Source organism: Apteryx rowi, unplaced genomic scaffold (genome assembly GCF_003343035.1).
Source record: "Apteryx rowi isolate R43461 unplaced genomic scaffold, aptRow1 scaffold_952, whole genome shotgun sequence".
In the NCBI taxonomy this organism is placed as follows: domain Eukaryota; kingdom Metazoa; phylum Chordata; class Aves; order Apterygiformes; family Apterygidae; genus Apteryx; species Apteryx rowi.
In genome coordinates this window covers 69532-91158 of record NW_020451263.1, presented here as the reverse complement: position 1 = coordinate 91158, position 21627 = coordinate 69532, and the positions used below count along the sequence as shown (strand labels likewise).

Sequence of the window (21627 nt, the reverse complement as noted above, 5' to 3'; positions counted from 1 at the left end):
CATGCTGCTCTCCAGAATATTATCACGTTCCCGCAGAGGTGTTCAGATAAGACAAGGCTTTAAGGCAAGTGAAACCAGAACAGACAGGCAGTTTTCCAAAAGCCAGTCAGTCGGGATAGCAGAATGAAACAGAGCACAACTGATTATATTATATATGCAGCATATTAAAATAACACTYGGAGGCTTTTAATCCAGATCAAGACTCATTCGGCTTATACTGCGCAGCACAAACTAGAAAGCCATTACTGCCTCATTTGACTACAGAGAACGACATTCGAGGCAAATAGCAACAATTTGCAGAGGACAGAAATTAAGGAAATGACAGAAGAAGCAAGAGACCCCAAAATTAAACATTTTAGCCACAATATTTTACAAAGCTGGCTTGACCGTCCCACAGAACAGCATCCCACCACCAACGCCAAAGAACTGACTCTGCAGACTCTCTCTGTCCTTAAGGGGTTTCATCCGCACGTGAAGGCTGCTGGTCTGTGACAGGTGAAGACGGCCCTACCTGCTCAGTTATACCAACACTTAACACTTACGGCACTCACGACTCAATTTCTGGCATCAGTTTTCTTGCCTACACTTGCAGGCAGGAACCTGCAGCACAACAAATACCGTCCAAGCACAGAGCATGCAGAAAAGCATCATGTTTATTAGACCCGTAGTTCTCTACYGCAAACAGTGAAGTCACTCTTCCTTCAGGGGGACGAAACAAGCATCAAAGTTTTAAGAGCCATGTCTCTTATCTTCTCTAAAAGGGATCAGGAAACTCAAATGATCAAAAACCATGCAGCAATCTTTTTTTTTTTTTTAATCTATCTCTTTTTGTTCTCTTCATAAGTATTACAGCTGGCAGATAAAGCAGACTGTCAGAATAAACCCTGTATTTTACAAAAAACCCTCTGTGGATATTCTCAGGAGACTTGGCATGACTAATAAGCTTTCTCCACATTATGCACTTCGTAGCAGACGCATATACATTTTACAACACTTCGGCAATGTGAACATTTACTATATACATGCTGTATGACATGCATTAGATGGGTTGTTTAAATCTGCAAAATTTAAGTACTAACTATTAAAATTTCAGCTACCTTCCGTAACAGAAATGACGTGATCAATCTCTATTCATCATTTCAAAGCGCCAAAGATGGAAAGCACCATTCAAAGGCACCCTGGGCATAAAGCCACAAGACTGGAGTTGAATTTGACCCCATTCATTATTATTTCAGCTGAACAAACAGTATCCTTTCCATAACTATTTGTTTTGGTAACAGACTGACCCCACGGAGTTTCAATAAGCAGGATCAATCACGTGAGGCTTTGGAACAGGATAGGAGCGTCTGATCCGACAAATCCGCGAGAGACTTGGTCCTTCAAGTGAACATACCTGGAGCTGTCACAGCTCACCAGGCGCTTGGATGTGCACAGCAGCACAAGGACGGTAGAACAATTCTGCTTAATTTTTTTTCTCACTCCGTAAATCCTCCAGGAACGAGGGTTTACAATTCAGGTGAAAAAACATTGTGCAAAAACTCTGCAAGGAGAAAGCCTTGCACTTCTGTGTAAAACGATTCCCAGCAGAACTTTATATTTGGATCGGCATCACGGCAACTATTTTCCCTCCCCCTCGAATACCTTCCCACACGTGCGTGGGCGACCGCTACGCGGCTTACAACCGGCACGCTGCTGAATCAGACGGCAGAAACGGAGAAGACCTGTTAGGCCCTCAAGTGCCGCTCGCTGCCACGGCCTGATCCTCCTCGCCGGTACGGCCCCCGCGCGACGCCACTGCCGCTCGGCAGCGCTAACCCGTTCCTGCTTCTTCTGAACCACGCCGGTGGCAGCGGCAAATATAACGCCGTACAGATGGCTTGAGATAACTATAACAAGATGATCATTTATTAGAACATTGTCAGTATGAGAAGAATATTATTATAGAAGTGTTTTCACTGAACTTTAAAGCCCCTACGGCAATGCACTTCAATGCTGAAAAGACAGACTTCAGAATAGAAATTTCAAGCTGCATCAAATCACACAGCAGTTTAAAATAGTTTATCACCAGCAGGAGTAATCAACCGTTAGTAAGCGTCCATTAACTGGTTTCAGAAAGAGAACACTTAATTTATGTTTAAGCTAATTATAGGCCAGCACAGCTTCCAAAAGCAGAAGATACTATTTAAGGTACATATTTATAAATAAGAAAAAAAATAGTCTTGACTTCTTTTAAAGACTTGTTATTCCAAAACACACATGGAGGGGACTGTTACTTACTGCAGAACATGAAATACCATGGGGGGAGAAGAGGCAGAGGAGTTGGAAGAAAGCAAAAGAGGATAAGGTAAAAGGTAATATAAGGAGTCTATACTTTTAATTGTCATCCCAGAATTTGTTAAAGAAAAAAAAGCAACAAATGAACTTGAGAAAAAAAAAATTATTAAAAACTTTAAAGCATCCAAATTAAGAAACAAAATTATTCCGACTCCTACACGAACATGAAGCTGCAAGAACAGAATATGCTTTGTCATAGATGGCTTTAAAACAGTCAGATCCGAACAGAAACATGTCACCTGGTCTTTACTTGAAAGACTCATGAAAGAAGGTAATTATAGCGATGTTTCCAGTAGAAGCAAAGACAGAATGGGGGAACGCACTGCCTTCTCCAGGGAAGAAGAATTAAGATTTTATGGACATTGAGCTGGACAATTCAGCGGAAAATGCATCCGTTCTGTCTAAAGAGTTATGGGGGAGTTGCAGTAAAATTGGCTTCTGGGCATCCTGCAGGGGCCAGTTTCTGAAACACTGACCGAGGGAACTTCTTTGGTTTCAGCACAGTTCAAACTCTGCAGGCAAATGGACGGCAAACCGCCCTGCCACCGGGAACGCATGCGCTCAGCAGTCTGCAAGCGGAGCAAGAAAGGCCCCAACCGCGCGGCCCGTTGGGCGCCGGTCAGCCCAAAACCACTTGCCRGCGTTCCAAAGCTCGCCGCACGAGATTAACAACTGGGGTGGTCACCTAAGCAAAAACCCATTTACCTTTCCTTTGAGGAAAACTGTCGCTAATCGACCGATATTTTTGGTTTGAACAAGGGCCGAGTTCCTCAGATCTGATCTCCTTTCAGTTGTTCCCACATCGGAACCACTCAACCATTTCCAAAGGAGCACGTTCCCCACCGGACCGGCCCGTGGCGTTGATATCATTTGTGCTATGAAGAGGACGTTTGATTTGCCGGGTTTCTCTCTACCCATCTACTTTGCAATCTTCACTCAGAAAAAAAAAAAACATTTGAGCTGAAAAGTTGCTCTGTTTTTCCCAGCTGTATCAGCTAGTCTAAAAATAATAATAATAATAATAATAACTTCTTCCCATCACCTTTGTCCTGCCAAAGTCTTTGCACCGCTAAAACCACAGGATCATTATCGCTGGGTGCGCTAGTACTGCTCGCTTCCCCAGAGCAGAAATATCATCTCTGCAGCATTTCCACGCGCTCTGAGCCAGGAAACAAGTGACTAAGTTTAGCAGTCATTAGGCTACTGATAAATCCCCTTTCATCCTCCACAGCCGTATCTCGAAGGCAGCAGATCACTAAGCACGGGAGTTAAACAAAAGTAGCGGCAAAGCAAAATTATTACAATTTTAGCAGCTTTTATTCTCTGAGCTTTTTACCAACTATTATGGTATGCAAAGCAGCAGAAAAGGTGAGGAAAATGGAGGTTTTTTAGCGGTCATCTTCAGGCAGTATCACACACACAACTCATTCATTTGGTTACATGAACATGTTCAGGTAGGAAGAATACCTTCACCTTGATTACACTGTCTTTGTACAACCACCAGCCTGAAATGATCTTTAACTGGAACACATTTTGTTCTTAGCAGGCTGAGGCTGCTATTCCTTCCCTCTGACTGCTTGATGAAAATAGAGTTTCTTTTTTTATTATTTAAACATCACTGTATTTGATGATAGGAGCTCTGAAGAAGATTTCGCACTTTATGATGACCTACCAAGAAGTATACATAACATTTGCACAGAATCACAGAATGGTTGAGGTTGGAAGGGACCTCTGGAGATCATCCAAGTCCAACACCCCTGCTCAAGCAGGGTCACCTAGAGCACCTTGCACAACATCGCGTTCAGGTGGCTTTTGAACATCTCCAAGGATGGAGACTCCACAACCTCTCTGGACAACCTGATCCAGTGCTCTGGCACCCTCACAGTGAAGAAGTTTCTCCTCATGTTCAGATGGAASTGTCTGTGTTTCAGTTTGTGCCCGTTGCCTCGCGTCCTGTCGCTGGACACCACTGAGAAGAGTCTGGCTCCATCCTCTCAACACCCTCCCTTCAGATACTTGTACACGTTAATAAGATCTCCTCTCAGCCTTCTCTTCTCCAGGCTGAACAGGCCCACCTCTCCCAGCCTTTCCTCATGAGAGAGGTGTTCCAGTCCCCTAATCATCTTTGTAGCCCTTCGCTGGACTTGCTCCAGTAGTGCCACATCCCTCTTGCACTGGGGAGCCCAGAACTGCACACACTACTCCAGATGTGGCTTCACCAGGGCTGAGKAGAGGGGGAGAATCACCTCCCTCCACCTGCTGGCAACACTCTTCCTGATGCACCCCAGGATACCATATCTGCCTTTTTTTTTTTCCTTAAGTTATTACTAGCAAGTGGTAATTCCTCGTCAACTCTCTCTGGCAAAGTTCTTTTCTACTTAAAGTCTCTGAAGATTGGAGAATCAGAAGTACCAGACTCTAAAGAGTAACAATTAAGTTAGAAGGAAAGAATTTATGTCAGTGCTTAAAATTCTGAGTTATTTCTGTTCTGCTGTATTAGGTTGGGGTTATATTGAACCATTATTTAATATTAGTTACATTTAAGATAAAGGATTGCATTTGTTAAATGTGTAAATTTGGCTACCAGTAAAATTCTCTGCAAAATCCCAGTGCAAATACATAGCTATTGAGGAATCAAGTCCAGCAAGTTCAGCCTCCTTTGAATATTTTACACTTCATTCCACAGAAAAAAAGATACTCTAGTCTCTAACTCTTTAGACAGAGAATCTTACTATTTGCAATACCAGCAAAAAAGAGAAAAGAGTCCAGTTAGTTTTCCTTCTCTCTTTCAAACAGTACGACTTCTGCGGAGTCTCCTGATCTTATACGAACGTTCTCATACACTAAAAATACAGTCTCCTTTCTTACAGCCTCTGCAGTTAAGCTTTTATGTGCATTTTGTACAGCATCCATCACTGCTGTGACGCTAGGTCTATCTGCCCGCATTAACAAAGAGGTTACGCTGTTCTGGTTTCCAGATTATCTTTTTCTTTTGGTTTATCTCTCTTGGGAGAAGCTTCTAACAAGTTACAGAGTGGTAAAATTGCCTGTTAGCAGAGTACATTTTTCCCCTCAAAAATAGAAAAATAGACAAGGAAAAGGGACATATTACTGAATATGTACGTTTTTGAGTTACAGGAAGGAATATTTAACCAAGACTTACATAAAGACAGTTGTGTTCTGGTGCAACGTYGAAGTTGTCACATAACTGTATTGCCAGGACAAACCGGGTTTGCCACAATTAAGCAAGAGTAAGAGCTTGGCAATTACAAAAGAATTTAGCTAGTACCAAAAAGAAGGGAGCATCCTTCTCACCCCAGCCCCGTACACTATGTTGCAACCACTACGGGCAGCATTTAGACAAAGCTGTAAAATGGGTTTGTAACAGCAGTAACTATAGTCCATTTGTGCTTGAAACAAGTAACAGCAAGCTATTAGAGGAAGACTGCAACTAAAGGTAAGTTAAGAGAATACACAGTCTACCATTTAATTACAATTCTTTGGAAAATTGGTTTGTATCTTTATTGGGATTTGTTCTAGCACTAGTCAGCTGCCAAACGTAATTCCAGAAAACATGTCTCGAAGGGGAAACGAAGATGACCTTTCTCTGGACAAGTACCAACCACAGGAATCTCACTGCCCACCTGATCAATGGTGATCAGGTATTTTCAGATCACAGCTGCCTACAGCGTGCATTGCATAAAGAGCATCTCGGCTGCAACGCTGCCTTGAGGGTGGCTTAATCAACAGGTCCAAATCCCTGTTAGTTTTTCTTTCAGTTCTCAGCTACAGACAAACCAGCTAAAGCAGCTGTGGATGAAAACTTCAGCTAAAAATCAGACTGCAGAAGGCTGAGTTTTCCTCACTGGATATAGCAGCAGAGAGGTATAACTTCTTGGGATGCCACGCAGAAGTCTGATCTAATACACTGACCTTCAAAGGCACACTGAACACACAGGGCATATTTTAAAGCGGTTTTTATAAGGTTGCCTAGTCCAGCAAAGTTCAAACACGCTACAGAAACTGTTTTCTGCAAACCCATTGCCAGGATGCCTTTCCCCTTCATATGAAGGATCAGGAAAATAAGTAAGAAGAAGTTACCAAAACAAAGGGAAAACATTCCTCTAAGAAAAACAGCATTCGGGGAGGACAAGCAGCCACTGAGTACCTTGGCAGTCAGAATTTACTTCCAGCAACCACGACCTCCTGGCTGGCTAACATACATTACACACCTCAAACTAAACTCTCTCTTTACTAACAAAGAGATTTGCTGAACTATCGCATTAAAGAAGCCCACTTTTGGCTATTAAGTTTCAAATTCTGAATTTTTGCTTTTTAAAAAAACAGCACTGCTTTTAGATTAGGATACATATAAAGGCCTGAGATTTAAAATACCATCAGTGACATCATCTAGAAAGGGACACAGTGAGTCTTCTTGTCCTGCTATGTAACACAAGTTCAGAGTGATCAGCGCACAGCATGCCACTTCCGAGCACTGCACTCATGGAAAAAAGTGTTGTATTCAGAGGACCGTGACAATCTGCCACTTCTCCATCAGGATACAATCTAAAGATGTGGGACAGAGGCTTTGTAAAGTTAGCAGACCCAACATACGAACAGATTCACATCAAGATGCTAAATTTACATTATAAGCCAACCTGTTCGTTTTGTTGCAATTCTGCTTTCGACAATAACGGGAATTTGCCCAGATTTCAGTGAACTCACCCATTATGAACTGCTTCTTAGCCTTGCCTAGAAAATGATAGATATTCTCCAGGCGCGGCCACTAACCTGACATTTGGGAGAGGGGTTCAAGTCCCTGCGTTGCTGATTGACTTCCTGTACGACAATGACATCGCTGCACATTAATCCTTCATCTGAAAYGAGGAGACTAGTGTTTCCATATCATACAGCATTACAAAGTTAAATATATTAGAGACTGTGAGGAACTCTGGTATCATGGTAATGACGAGTTCAAAGCAACAAACTTCCCGTCTAATCTGGGCCTATAAATATTTGGCAGACACTGAAGAGAAGCTATCTTTGCTCACAGCTTTATCTCTGGTCTTTAACTAAGAAGCAAGACTAATTTTTATAAATTAATCTTTTTTGAGTGAATGGCAGTCCGGGGGTTTCTTCCAGCACTGCAGGAATATGAGTACAATCACAAATGCGCGCATATTACTCATTCACAATGGAAGAAAGAGGTCAGGTGAAACGTCTCCCCTTACCCCTTCATCCTGGGCAACCACCACCAGGGTAGCAGGTATTTTCAGCAAAACCAGTATGTCAGGAATGATACAGCCCATATATCCAGGAATTACMATTTGGTTGTATTACTAGTTGTTTCTTCTGGAACATCTCCCGTGAAAAGCCCTACGAAGTCAATGCTACCTGAGGTGCTGGAATGTCTCCTAGCCCACTCCCTGCCTCAGTCTCTTCAGGAGGTGAGAAAGCAATTTTAATGGTTGAGGGCTTTTTTTTTTTGGTTCTCTCAGCATTCGTAGAACTTGCGTAGAGACTATTATTCTTATTATAAAAGAACTGACTAAGTAGTGCTAACATGTAGCACTAAAAAATAGCCAAAGGCTACTAACGATGGAGAAGGCTGGGGTGCTCTYGGAGCCACCCCCCACTGGAGAGCCRCYGGAGTATGCCTTCTTATAGCACGGTCACAGGGAACAGAAAAGCATCTCAGACATTTCACCTTGTTAGGCTGGCTGGCTGAAAATAGCCGCAAGATGAAAAATAAACCAGTTGGACAACTTATCCAAACCGTAATGCTAAAGCAAACATTCAGCAGCAAGCTGGAGGCACATTGCAGGATGAAGACAGAACGGTCTTCTGACTTGAGCTCTCAGTACATGTAGCTTCAGAGTGGTTTTAGGAGAAAATGCCATCTGTTGTCACTTCAAAAGGGATTCATCTCATCTAACCCCAGCTGTCTAAGCTCCCTCTATAACCTACGCAAAGAAACRGGCACCTCCAGAAAGCAATCCATTCCATCTAAACTAGGTGGATGAAACCACCATCTGAAGATACTCATCTCTGCAGTGATGGGAGAGGAATGCTAGACAATTAAATTTAGATTAAGACGCAACTCYTGGATGACAAACTCAAAAGGGTGAGTCTCACCCTTACTAAGGCAGATAAGAATTATACACTGCTTCTTCCCTCCCTCCAGAAGAAAAGAGAGGCAGGAGAAAAAAGCAACAAATGAGATGGCGTCTCCCATTTTTCAAGCGAACAGTTGTAGCAAAACGGTCCTCAGTCAGTAGCCTTGAAGATGTGAAGCGAGTGCCCCCAATTATCCCTTTCCACCTACTCCAGTTTCATGATACAGCAAGTTAAAACAAATAAGAAATAGGAAAAGCTGTTTATCTATAGAATACACACTGCAAATCATCAGGAAACTGTGGGGCCCACCAGAAACCACCAAGAACAGCATGACGCTAGGCACGCCACGTCACCCGCCATAGGGGGGATGCCACATGGTTCTTGACAACTGTGGCTCTGCCTCTACCAGAAAAGGCTTGCCTCTCATCCAACCGCGAGAAGAAATCGTTTACCTTGCARCCCTACGTAGATGCAATGTGCTCCACAACGGGAGATCCCTCGCTGCCCTCCGTTGCACAGCAGCTGCTGAAAGCGTTCRGGATCGCTCAGCGATTTGCAGAGGTTTGCGTGACGATGACAAACGAATCAATCCACTCCGACACCGGGACAAGCTTCCAAGAGCAATTCCAGCAAGCACTGACGGGAATCACAAGTAGGATGATTTTCCCAGTTCTTGAAGGGTGCTGCTGCTGGGTCCTCTGAACTTCCCTTCATGGCTCTAACAAGGCGACCCTCGCACATCGGTGTTCGGCCAGGGCCAAAAGGATAAGGCACCCTGGAGAGAAGGCAACTGCCGCCTTCCTTCATYCTCTGCCTCATCAGAGAAAATCCTTTATAAGCAGGGCTTTTTGTTTTACTAATATCAGAATTACTGCAGATACATCTTCATCTTTGAAGTTAGTTTTTACACTCTCCAATTTCACACCTTCTCATTTCTTCAGATGACCTTCACRAAATACTTTAATTAAAGCGTTCCTCCTAAAGCAAGCCAAGCTGCACAAATACCAATTTAAGTCACTACCTCTGTTGGAAGCTGAAGAAACACTACCAGCACTGAAGGGAAAAATCTTTTTATTTTCACAGCATGGTGGCAGAAAGTTGTAACTCATACCTCTTAGGATAAACACTACCGAAGTTAGTGTGTGGGTTCCCCTCCACATAAATCAGTGTATATCAAGGATTCCAAAAGCATTGCTTTGGGACTTTCTATCCAAGGTCCAGCTGAGGATTCAAATGATGAATTTAAGTATTTTGTTACCGCAATAATAAACTTGGGAAAAATAAAAAAAGTCTACTGGGAGGAAGGAAAGATAATAACTTCACAGATGCCATCATCAAACCAACACCTGTGACCCTGTCTCATCTTCTATTAGAATTAGGCATTCTAAACCAAATAAGGCTAATTCACTACACCACGAGAAAATCTTCAATTAGCTTTCTAATAGGAGCCTGCTGGTGATTCAGCTCAGGGCTGGTTCTCACTCAGCACTGTACTGGTCCATTTTATTGCAGTGGTGCCCCGCCACAGATCACCTCTGATACAGGGCTGAGAACCTAACAAGCTGTATTCATTTGAGATCCTGTGATACTTTTTATAAAACGCAGAGATGGGAACCCACCACGCTGGACAAAATCCAATGCAATTATATTCTATGAAATCCCTCTGGAGTTTCTAGAAGCTACTATATTTTCGTGCTTAAATCCCAAGTTACAGCTGCTGCTGCTTATCCCAGTGAAGGAACTGATCCATCGTGTATGTCTATGCAGAGGGTTTTAGCTAGATGTGCAAGGATTCGCAAATCATGCAATTAAAAKCACGGAGGAAGATGCATCATTCTTTTCAGACCTTTTCCACAATTTGCCCAACACACRCACAAAAAAAAAATCCATACTTCAGTTTGCAATTTAAAGAACAGTTACACCAGGAAATAACTGGAATATCAAACTGCTATCTCCCTTACAAAACACTCGGAGACGTTCTTTAATCATTTTCACAAAAATGCTTTCATTCCTTAAGCTGTTTTTTGACTTCCTACAAGCTTAATGCCATTGCAGAGATCACGGGTCGTTATTCTGAGGTGGATACAGGCAAAAAGGCRCAAGGGCAAAAAGGCCACGAGGAGATGTTTAACTGAGGGGAAACGACTCAGAAGGCAAAGGAGAGCGAATCCTGATCCAGCTATAAAATATTAAAAGGGAGRAGAAAGCTTAGGCACCCTGAAAATCTGCACAGCCTAGTAACTCAATCGCCTTTCTCCCTTGAATAAAATGCCATGACAACTGGCCGACACTCGTCTTCAGTGCTAACATGCTCTGTGGGTAGGAAGAGCCATCTCAGACAGGATTAATAAGGACTAATGCTTTCCTATCCTGAAGGTTGTTCTCACAGTATTTGATATTCTGAAGATCTTCAGTAATAAGCACAAGTCCTCCAGCTCTCCAGGCCAGCACAAGATGCCATATGTTCATTTTTGCCTTCAACTGCAAAGCAGCTAGAATGAAAAATACTCAGAGGGCGTTAATTCTAGCTGCAATTTGGAGAATCATATTTTCAGAAATTATTCCCCCCCCCAAATTAGGTTTTATCCTGCATCCATCTATACCAAGGGATTTTTTTTTTCCTGTTTAATCAAAGATTTAATTTTGTACTGGCACTCTTACAAATCTAAACATACTTATTGCTTAGCAGCTTTAATCCTGAATTATTTCTCCCTTTCCTGCAGTACTCACAAGCTTAACTTGACAAGAAATGGAGCAGACTGTTCAAACAAGCAAGCTGTTCATTTATAATTCAGATGTTGAACATTCTTCAAGTTCTCGTGTTTATTATGTTTCTAGCCTCTGAGAATCTCAGAATTTCAGGCACTAAAGCTCAAAACCTGAAATAATGAATTGAACTGACCTTAAAACTCAGCCCTTCAGGGAAAAAGAGGTAAGTGGTACTTAACCATAAAAATATTATCTTTCATGACAACACTTGGGGTTTAAACGTGTGTTTGTTAACAAACATCCTAGCTTCCTATCAGATCACCACTGTGGGCATAAGGCTGATTGGAATCACTAAAACCTTCTGTAATTGTGAAGCCGCAGAGCGGTGAAAGKGCAGGTCATCCGAAACGATGGGAAGTGCCCTGTTCAGATGAAGCACCCTCAAAAAGCAGCGCCGTATTTGTCTCTGCGGATCCGGCAGGCAGCTTTCAGCAGTAAAGGTTAGCAACGTAAGCAGCTGCCAAGCAAAGAGAGAAGGCGACTTGCGTTGGTTAGAGAACAACTTTAAGAAATACTCAGTGGCTCCCGAAGTCAGCCTGCGCGGCAGTTCACAATACACAGCGAGCTAACGTATTTTCCAAAGTGGAAAAAAGAGGTTGCTTAAAAATAGCTCCGYAATCCAAGCAAACAAGCATCCCAATATTATTTCATAAAGACAAAATAAACAAGCACAGAGAATTCATATACCGGAACACGCACGGTACAGCACTTTAATGACTTCCTTATGTTTCTCTGACGATTTTAGTAGCTATTCTAGAGCCGGGCACTTCATCCTGTAACTGCCGATAAGAACAAATCCTTCAGCTGGGCACAGTTAGGCCGTCGCCCCCCGTCCCCCCCCCGCGCTGCCCAGCGGCACCCCCCAGGGAAGCTTGCCCCCGTGCAACACCGAGCTGAGCTCCCTCTTGCAACTAAGAGCTTAATGCTCAGTCTTCAGAAGGTAGAAGTATAATTCAGCAGGAACATTTCTGCCACGGTGACCCATACTCAGCCCCCAAAATCAGCACCACCGGCAGCGCGCTAATTTTTTTTCTACATAGGCGCAGGGAGCGAAAGAGCAGACTGTCCAGGTTTACACGCTGAAACCATAACGGAGCAACGGCCTAATTAGAAGGGCTGCGTTATCTCTACCTGCCTCAGGATCCAAATCAGCCATTCAAGAACGGACTGGAGTTACAAAGACGCCAGAAAATGAAACAGGACCGAAGGAGCTGATTAAAAAGAACAAAAGGGAAAAATTAAAGTTTGTCAGAAAAAAGGACTTTAAAAGACCCGCTTGGATCAGTTCGTACAACCAAAGGCAAACGAGTCACCAGAAGAGCCGATCCTTGCCCATCCACAAAACACCTCTCAAAATCCAGGAACAAACTAAAAACCTTGGGAACAGGGGAATTAAAGGCCCRAAAGCTGTACTCTGTGACAGGGAGAGCGTAAAAGAAGCCATAAAACATGCTATGGATACAACTTGACTACGATACAAGGAATGATCAAATCCCCTTTCCAACCTTGGACCAGAGGGATTCCCACCTCACGCTGCAGATCTTTATATAAACATCAATTCACCCGGAGCCCTGCCTCCGATTTCCACCGCATAGTTCTGCATCAGCAGGTGTAGCTGACTATAAGACCTGGCTTTATTTTTATAGTAAAGCTAGTCAATGAAGTAATCGGATTTTTCAGCACTAAAAGGTTGTGCAGTTTCAGGACTTTAAAAACAAAACACAACACCGGCGGCAGTCAAGCAGTTAATAGCAGCAGAAGGGCAACTAACCGCTACTCTGAATCTGGGCTTTAAGAACTATCAAGAGGGTGAGTGCCATGGCAAGAGCCATTTCTTTAATTACTGCAGCCTCCAAGTTTAATAAGAAGAAGTTTTAGAAGCAAAGAGACAGCCTCAAAGAAAAACTACTGCCCAACATCTTTATTTTAGCAAATAAATCCACATRAACTACACCATAAYRAGCTTTCCCACTTTCTCCCTGTCCCCCTCTTTCTCCCCCCTTTCCCCCCCCAAATCACACAGATCTTGAAATAAAACTGTCTTATCACATGATAACCCAGCTACCCCTACAGTATTCACCTGAAGCTCCACACGCGCAGGACAGATAGAYCTGTTCTTTATCAGGACGAAGAACAGCCGTTAACACTTACCRAGGAACGAATGACACTGTCTCAATATACACCAAATATCCTACAATCCCAACAAACTAATGGGGAAAAGGTGAGCAAATGCCATTTCTTTCTTATTCCTTTTCAACTGAGGCACATTCTGTACCAATTCTTATACCACGATCATCAAAATATCACAGAGCCTTCCAGCAACACTGTAAGTAATGTAATTCCTTCTTAATCACAAATTTATTCTTTGATTCTCTTCTGAGGGGAAAGGATGGGCAGGAGAGGGTTCCTGCTTTGGATTTCTTTTGCATGTGTGTCTGTATATATACATATACCTGCATAATCTTAGAAAAGGTAAAACCAAAAGGCACAATTTAAAGCAGGATATAGAGCAAGCGCGCGATGGTCTTCTGTTCCCGTGGGAGTTCGTTCCAGTACTCCGTATTTAGGGAGAAACTGAGATCATGCCCCAATCTGCACTGCACGACAGCACGACTCACCGCAGCCGGAGCGACTTCCAGGGGAAACGCACCGCGCGCACCCATCCTGCGATCCCGCACAGGGGCCGAGGGAGACTCGCAACGATTCTCTAAGGTGGAGCCCTGAGGAAGGAGGACTTAAGACACCGCTAAAATTGGCTGAACAACTGCATTCGACTTCCAGTTCTTCCACAAACTCGGTCATACATGAATTCTACTTTTTCCCTAGGCATCAGCTCAGGGCCACTGGAAGAGAGAAGGTACCAGGTTAGGTGGATCCTTGGTCTAAACAACAGAGATCAGTTATGTTTATGGCCTAATGATTTGGCCTCCCTCTGTCTAAGTTTTCCGCATGGTCAAAGGGTAAAGTCAGATTTCCCTCTCTCCCCCGGATGCGGTGAKGTCAAGGCCATAAGTAACCTGAAAACTTTTAAAACAAGCTTTATGTGCGCTTAGGCCAGCGCAACTCCTGAGCAAGACGAGCAAACTCCTGCAGACCTGACCTTCACCGCTTCGTTCCACCCGAGCTGCTCTCTGCCACGCCAGCCAGAGAGCCAGCAAAGCGCTTGATCCGTTCGAAGATACTAGCCGGGAGGCAACTGAGGTATGAGAAAAGCCGCTTTTCAAAGAAAAACCAACTTTCTGCTCCAGTTGAGCGTTGCTGCGAGTTTTGGAGCCAGCAAAGGGATTAGAAGAAAGGGGCAGGCGCCAGGACTGCTTTCCTCAGCAAGGTTCCCGGCCTGAAGGCACAAYGATCTAGTCCTAGTCCTAGTCTATATAAGGCCCCGGTTTGATGTCAAAAAATGGCAGTTTCGCCAGCTCTCAGAGCATTACTTCCTCTAGATAAAAACCATTGCTAAACAAAATAAAGACTTTGCTTCCCTAGACCTTTCCAGGCAAGCCGGAGAGAAACATYTTCTATTTTCAGGTAGTATTTTTACAACTATTCTCAGGGATATAGGCTCTGCCTCCTCAGGCTCCCCCCCTAAAGGACACCTACGTTGCCAGAAGCGCAATGCCAGGACCTACACGACGGAGCGTGAAAGGCCGCGTAAGTACGACAGCAGCAGCGAGCGTTCCCGCAGGGCGGCTTACCCGATCTCATCCGCTGACAGCGGCAGCGGGCGTCAGCACCGCGGCCTCGGCATAAAATTCACATGTCAAACAAGCCACAAACGCTACTCTTTCTGCCTTCCGCTCGGTTTTTTTYCCAAGTTGCCGAGCCCAGAAGCTGCTGTTAGTATGTGCGGCTTCTACTCTAAGTGCCCGTCCAGAAAGGATTGACTGTAGCTCAAACAAAAGGCACAGCAACAAAATCCTTCTATCCTTGGAGGCAAAGAATATTTTAAAAAGCATTTCATCATCAAACAAGAAAACCTTAGCAGGTCATCCTAGATCACTGATTTCTCCGGGTCTGTGAAAAAGAGGAGGTTATAAAAGTTATTACAAAAAAGGTGAGTTTTGAACAGTCAGGGTATGCGCTATCTCCATAACCCCAAGGTTCAGTGGGGTCTGCGGGGGGATTCGAAGGCCTGTGGTCATGCGAGTCCGACGGGTGACGACCTGCCTTCGCTTTGTTCATGCGGCACCGGGAAGGTTAAGGAACGTCAGGAGCCGGGCGGCTCAACGGCAGCTCAATCGCTTGCTTTTATCTCAACGCCGCTGACTTCACGCCAACCTCATGACGTCAACTGACAGACTTTGGGGAAGGTAATTTATACAAGCGTCTTGCTCGCTACCGTGGATGGAATCGGGGTTCTGGCGAACGAGTAGGTCAGATGCAGATTTTGGCATCGTGACGGGAGGGGGAAACTTCAGCGCCATGAAACACCCACCCTGACTTCATATTTCATCAGTTAAGCAACTAGCAAGGAGAATGTTTAAACCAATAAAGAAAGAAGTAACCACCGATTCACACGTTCTCACCTTTCAAAATCACTGCATTAGGCTTTCGAAAGATGTAGTAAGTCCACGCGTGGACACATTTTAAAAGATTTCATTGCAACTTCAAAGTATCAAAACTACTTTTCAAGCTATAGAGTCTGTAGTAAAGGATAACTTCCCAGAAAAATCTGCGTCTTAGCATCACAGCTACAGGAGTTCTTGACTGCAGCACTTTGGACACAGCATATTCAGAATCAAGAATTAAAATCTCTCTTTTTTTTAAATCTTGATCAAATTAAACACTAACTGAAACCTTGTTTTTGTAGCCTCTTTCATCACCCTTATTTTGTTAATCATTGAACTGAAGCCGCACGTAAAATTAAGAAGCATCAAAGTGCCMAAAGCAAATGTAATAACTTTGAGCATATGCTTTCAGGTTTGCTTTTGATACCACCTTAATATTTTTATTTTTGATATTTTTATTGTTTGCGTTCTGGTAACATACAGTGGCCCCCAAGGTGGGGTAAGAATCTCCTGTGCTAAACACCATTCAGACAAAAGCAAAGACGATCCCAGAGCTCTTGTGATCCAGGAACCGAGAGAGGAAAGCAGGAGACAAACACGTGGGGAATAAGAAAGGAAAAGAAAGTTATTGTTCCATGAAATAAATAAAGAACAAAATCTGGATTCCTACAGATTTGTGTCCTCTGGTCCCCTCCACCACAGTAATCGCAATTCCTCACCACAGCCTGCCTGCTTTGCTCCATACCATCAGCTCCCCTACACCGTGCCACCGCCACCCCAGAGGACCTGTTCCCACCTAAATACCCCCGTCTCTGATTTCTGGTATAGCACTTTCTTGGCATACAAGATATTTTTAAAAGACACAGTTAAAAGATCAAGGGGGTGAATTCAAACAGGGATCACTAGTCTACCTAAATAATGCCAGAAGAGGGACCCAAACAAGACAAGACCTTTCCTAGTGCAAGCAAAACGTTGCAGACACCGCCTCGCATACGTAGGAACGTAAGATCACATAAAACAATCCACGTGTAAAATGAAATTAGGGCCAGGGGAATGCAGACTTCTGTTATTCCCACATTACTTCCATGGGGACAGAGCAGGTAGGAATCTAAACAAGCGGACGCTCGCAGATAAAAGTGCGCCGCAATCAAGAAAACCAAGAACGAATCCCAGYCACCACGAAGCATCCAAAGCACAATTCCTTTACAGTAAGTTTCTCCTCGAAACACCTATAAATGCTCCTCAAGCTCAACTTGCAGGTCTCCAACATAAGTAGCACCGATATTTGACAGTCCCCGAGGACAGGTCAGTAGAGAAGGCAGTCAAGTGAAAAATAAAGAGGAGCAACATTGTCATTTGATTTAATGAAAAAACAGACTATCAGACAAACTTACTATTTTTATTGAGACAAAAATTAGAAGTTTTGAACCAAAACAATTGACAACACATGTAAAACTTTTGTAAGGCATTTGACATAACCCCTAACGATGCTCTTATAAAGACCACGGCCAAAAGAAAAATAAACAAAGCCCATATTAAATCGATTCAAAACCAGGTAACTGACAGATTACAGTAAGTAACTGGAAAAAGAAAAATTATCCAACGGGAATATTTATAACGATGTCCACGAGGTTCCTTTCTTGCCTGTATTTTTTTTTTTGGGGGGAGGAAGGGGAATAGAGAGGAGGAGGTATCATGAGATCCCAGGGCTGGAAGCTGCAGCTAGACAAATTCAAGCTAAAAATAACCACAAGTGGGTGAAAACAATAACCACGGGGTGACTCCGAGAACATCCTGTGTAACGGCTGCGTGGACGGGCCCCTGTTTAAATTCTTTAAGACGGAACGTTTTTTCTGAAACACACGCTTCAGCTCAAAAAAATACGTTGCCGCGGAGATTCGGGAGGTCGAGCACCTTTGGGGGTTTGTGTCACTCAAAGTCACAACTATATTTATTAATTGTCCTTCTTGCCTTTAAAACTTCAAGACGCCTAACTCCACTGCCTGACTTTCCACCCCTTATCAAATGGCTCCGGTACTTTGGAACGTAACGAAACTTAAATGTGACACAGGCAGGAAAAGGTTAGAGATGAGGCATTTGCTAGCAACGCCTGCCTTTGAACAAGTCACGACCAGTAGAAAAACCGATGTACGACTTTCCCTAGAGTTCAGTCCCCAACTCGAATTCTCCCTCGTGGATAAAACCATACATTTTAACTCCTCACTTTAAAAATCCCAGCAATCAGAAGCATATGCCAATATTCAATAAAGCACGTCGCTGCATCTCTCGTGTATGCACAGGAGTCTAAGCAAACTGAGCCTAATCAGCCGACGCCTTTAAAACTCACACTTCTGCTTTCTATACAGACCACTTTTCTGCGTCTCCTGAAAAACTTCTCTCTGTTCTACAGATAAGCGACCAGCGCTGCCGATTTTTAGCGTTAAAATCATGCCATCTCAAAGAAAATGAACGGCTTCACTTTCAAAGTCTTTCAAACACCTGCCTCTGTTTCACAATCCGTGCCATCACAACCATGTACCCAATTAAGCCAATCCTCATCTCCTGCTTCCAGAGGAGACTACTTAAGGAAAAAAGCGGCATGCACTATCTGAGGACATTCGCTGCACTGAAGTATGAGCAATAATTTTAAAAGCTTAAAAGCAAACGGCAAAGTGATCTTAAAGGACATTTGCTTTAAGCTGCATTAAGAGATTGCACCAAGCACGCGAAAGTTCAGCCACCGAAGCAAGGTACACGGCGTAGCTATGCCGTCAGTAACTGGCACTCAGAGTGAACAAACACGTTATTTATCAACGTGCTTATCTGCATATTTTGGTTTTTGACCTGTAACCAGTTATTCTCTTGCAGCGTGCCACCAGTGTTACCCTACAGCTTTTTAAGCCTACCAATTGTGAAAATACAAAAGTAATGAAAAGTACCTCTTTTGTAGGAAAACCTACCTGCGGACGATATAAAGAGACTAGGTTTCTCACACTGTTCCCCTCCCTGCACTGCTCTACATTGGCTCTGTTTAGAGAGGAAAAGCAAGTCAGCAGCTGAATCACCAGGGCTGCCACATTTCTGCAGGGCCTCCAAAAATAACCCATCCGAAAATTCCCTGGAGGCATAAACCTTGCTTCATCAAAAGCACTGCAGAGATCCAGTTTCTGTAATGGAGCAGACTGGATACGAACTGGCCGAAGAATTTAGAATCTCACGTAAAGAATATAAAAAGCAGCTTACTACAGAGTAGCTAGCTCTGGCCCGTATTAAAAAGAAAAAAAAACGCCAAATAAATGAACGTATCATCGAGGCGAAACAATCTCCCTGCTCAGGAATCAAACACCGAGTTCCTGATCGCGCGTCTGATATTAAGATTCCACAGACTTGCCCTGTTATTACGAACCGGTTCCGAAAACAAAGCGCAACGCCTTCCTAGCAACACCGCTGGGGTAGCTTTTATCGGCGTTGAAGTCAACGCCCGCGTACACGCCTTCTACTTTATATCCCAAAAGAATTTGTGAGTTATAGTCCCAGGGCCCTTAGTAACACATCAGCCGGAGAAGTTCCCCGAGGGAACAGGCTTGTACCCACCCCGCGCCAAACACGGGCAGTTCGGACCTCGAGGTGCCTTTGTGAGTGTTTTTTTCCACTGCCCTCAACGGATGAAGGATTCCACCTGAAAACCTGCGCTTGGCAGGATTCTTCCGAGCAGATCCAGACCGTCTCGGAGCGCTGCAAACGCACGCAGCCACCCGGATGCTGAYGACTCCGCCGGCCGAAACGCTTTCGGGCAGAAAGTTACGCTAATAAAAGCCGGCCCACGTCCAAGCAGGCGGCATTTCAGCACCTGTGGGGGTTTGGGTTTTTCCTCTGCGCATCAAATTCTTGATCTGCAATGCTCACAGGACTCGATTTACTTTTTTTTTTCCCTCCTGGGAGCATGTGGGAATTCGGTTCTGCTGAAGCGGTGTGGAGCCGAGGATTTCTGCTTAACTACTAACAGGAAAACCAGCACATTTTATTAAATATGCCTTCGGTTTTGACCTAAGGGCACCATAACAAGGACGCGCGACGGATCAGCGTCCATGCTGGTTTAATCAGTTCTTGACCTCTCCGCTAAGACGGGCTTTTGGCAGTTTTGTTAGCAACAGCGAGTCACGAAAGTCTGGTTCGCGAAGACAAAATTTACCTTAAGACCTCCAAATCCGGAGGGTTGGTTTGGGTTTTTTTTTTTTTTTTTTTTGCTTGGTTGTTGGCTTTTTAGTGATGGAGGGGAAGGATGCAAGGGTGAGACAGAGAAAGCAGAACAGTCATCTGTCTTGTTTTCGCTGCCTCTGCCCTTCCCGGGCCCAAAGCTCACCTCCCACAGTGGGGCAATTAAAGGAGATGCTGCAGACGGTTAGCGCGAAGGCAGGCCGTGGCTGTGCAACTGCTGGGATTTTTGACCCCCGCCCCAGCCCCAATAGCATGCCCTGGTAGGAATCTCTTTTTAAAAAATTAAATATTGATATTTTCTAAATAGATCAAGTCGCTAATCCAAAATTGACAGCAAAATATTCTCATTAGCCAATAGTTGGAGTCCATTTCAAAAATAAACATGGATTATTTAGGGTCCTTTAACCCTCGCCCTGAAAACTGCAGATGTCAGAACCAATACCATACCCTATCCAAAGACTTAGCTAACAGCAGCTGTAACTAATGAACGAGCAATATCCTCAAAACCGGTTGGTATTTTACCACCGCTTGAGTCTATGCCGTTTAGCAGTGCACTAGACTAGCTTGTTGTACCTTTTCAAAGGCATCTGTCTGAAACTACCGCAGTTAGAAAACCTCATTTAAAGCTCTCAGGTTGTAACCGCCTGCTGCACTAGGACACAGTACGCTGTTGATGAAAAACCCGTCATGTGATAAACTGATCCCCCGCAGCACTGATGGAATTTGAAGATTTATGAACATTAATACTTTCACATGAGCACACGGTAATTAAAACAGGCAGTGTAGAGGCCTCAGCTAAAGTGGCTAACAGGTTTTAAAAAAGCAGTAATTTGCCTCTAACATTTTCTAAATTCTGGAAAAGGGGGAAGATTATACCGAAAATATTTCGAAAGCCTTATTCTTACCTGCAATCGCAGTTTCATCCAGATGGGTACCTGGAGGCCTCTCTCCCTGCCCTTGCTGCAGAAGAAAACCACACAGGATCCAAACCGCCACTCTCGACCATAAATCCATTTCTGTCGACGTTAACAGCTTTTATCTCATATGTCAGCTCTTCCTCAGCATCAGTCCACAGCGGGTACGGCCGAGCTTCCTAAGTCAGGCTGGAGAAGATTCCCTCTCCTTTGCACACTTATATCCCAAAATCACGTAGGATGCAGAGTCCGATATTCCAGGAACAGTCCCCGGTTAATTCCAAAGGCTACAGAGGAAAAGGAGGGAGAAGCTTTAAAGTTATTTCTCCCACCATTCCCGCACAGGATGAAATTCTGTCTCAAGTCTACAGGGCCCCTGAAGTAACCCCGTGCAAATCACGGTTATCCCTCAACAAAACAGTTCTTAGTTAGCTTCCTAGTCTCAAAACCAGCTCTTTCCAGCCTTGCATTTTTAAAGATTTTCTAAGGTGAAAATAACGACAAAGCCCCTCATCTTAAAAAGCGATTAAAAAGGAACCTACAACCTGCTTGTTTGCTTCCCCCCCTCCCTGGGCTGCGGCGACGGGGCCTCCCCTATTTATAGGCGAGCACATCCCAAAGCCACGCGCTGATGCCACACGGCTTTGCCGCCGCTAGGTGAGAGGAGCCGCTCTGGGCTGGAAATCAACGTTTTACGGCAAAGCATGTGACAGCTGGAAGCAGGAAGCCGTTTTAAAATACCTAAATTAGGTACTAACGAGGGCTTCACG

General features: G+C 44.0%; 1 protein-coding gene across 5 annotated transcripts in view; it reads right to left on the bottom strand.

Moving 5' to 3' along the window:
• The window catches only part of STIM1 (stromal interaction molecule 1), a 110660-nt gene extending 89046 nt beyond the window's left edge, over positions 1-21614 (bottom strand). For 4 of the 5 annotated variants that reach the window (XM_026092271.1, XM_026092275.1, XM_026092273.1 and 1 more), the window contains exons 1-2: positions 21599-21614; positions 20849-21144 (exon numbers count right to left, since the gene is read on the bottom strand). In XM_026092271.1, the coding sequence (XP_025948056.1) occupies positions 20849-20957 (109 nt within the window). In that variant the 5' untranslated portion in view covers positions 20958-21144; positions 21599-21614. Of the gene's footprint in view, positions 1-20848; positions 21145-21598 lie in introns of those variants that run through there. The other variant, XM_026092274.1, reaches the window with a different exon arrangement.
• Positions 21615-21627: the final 13 nt, after the last annotated feature.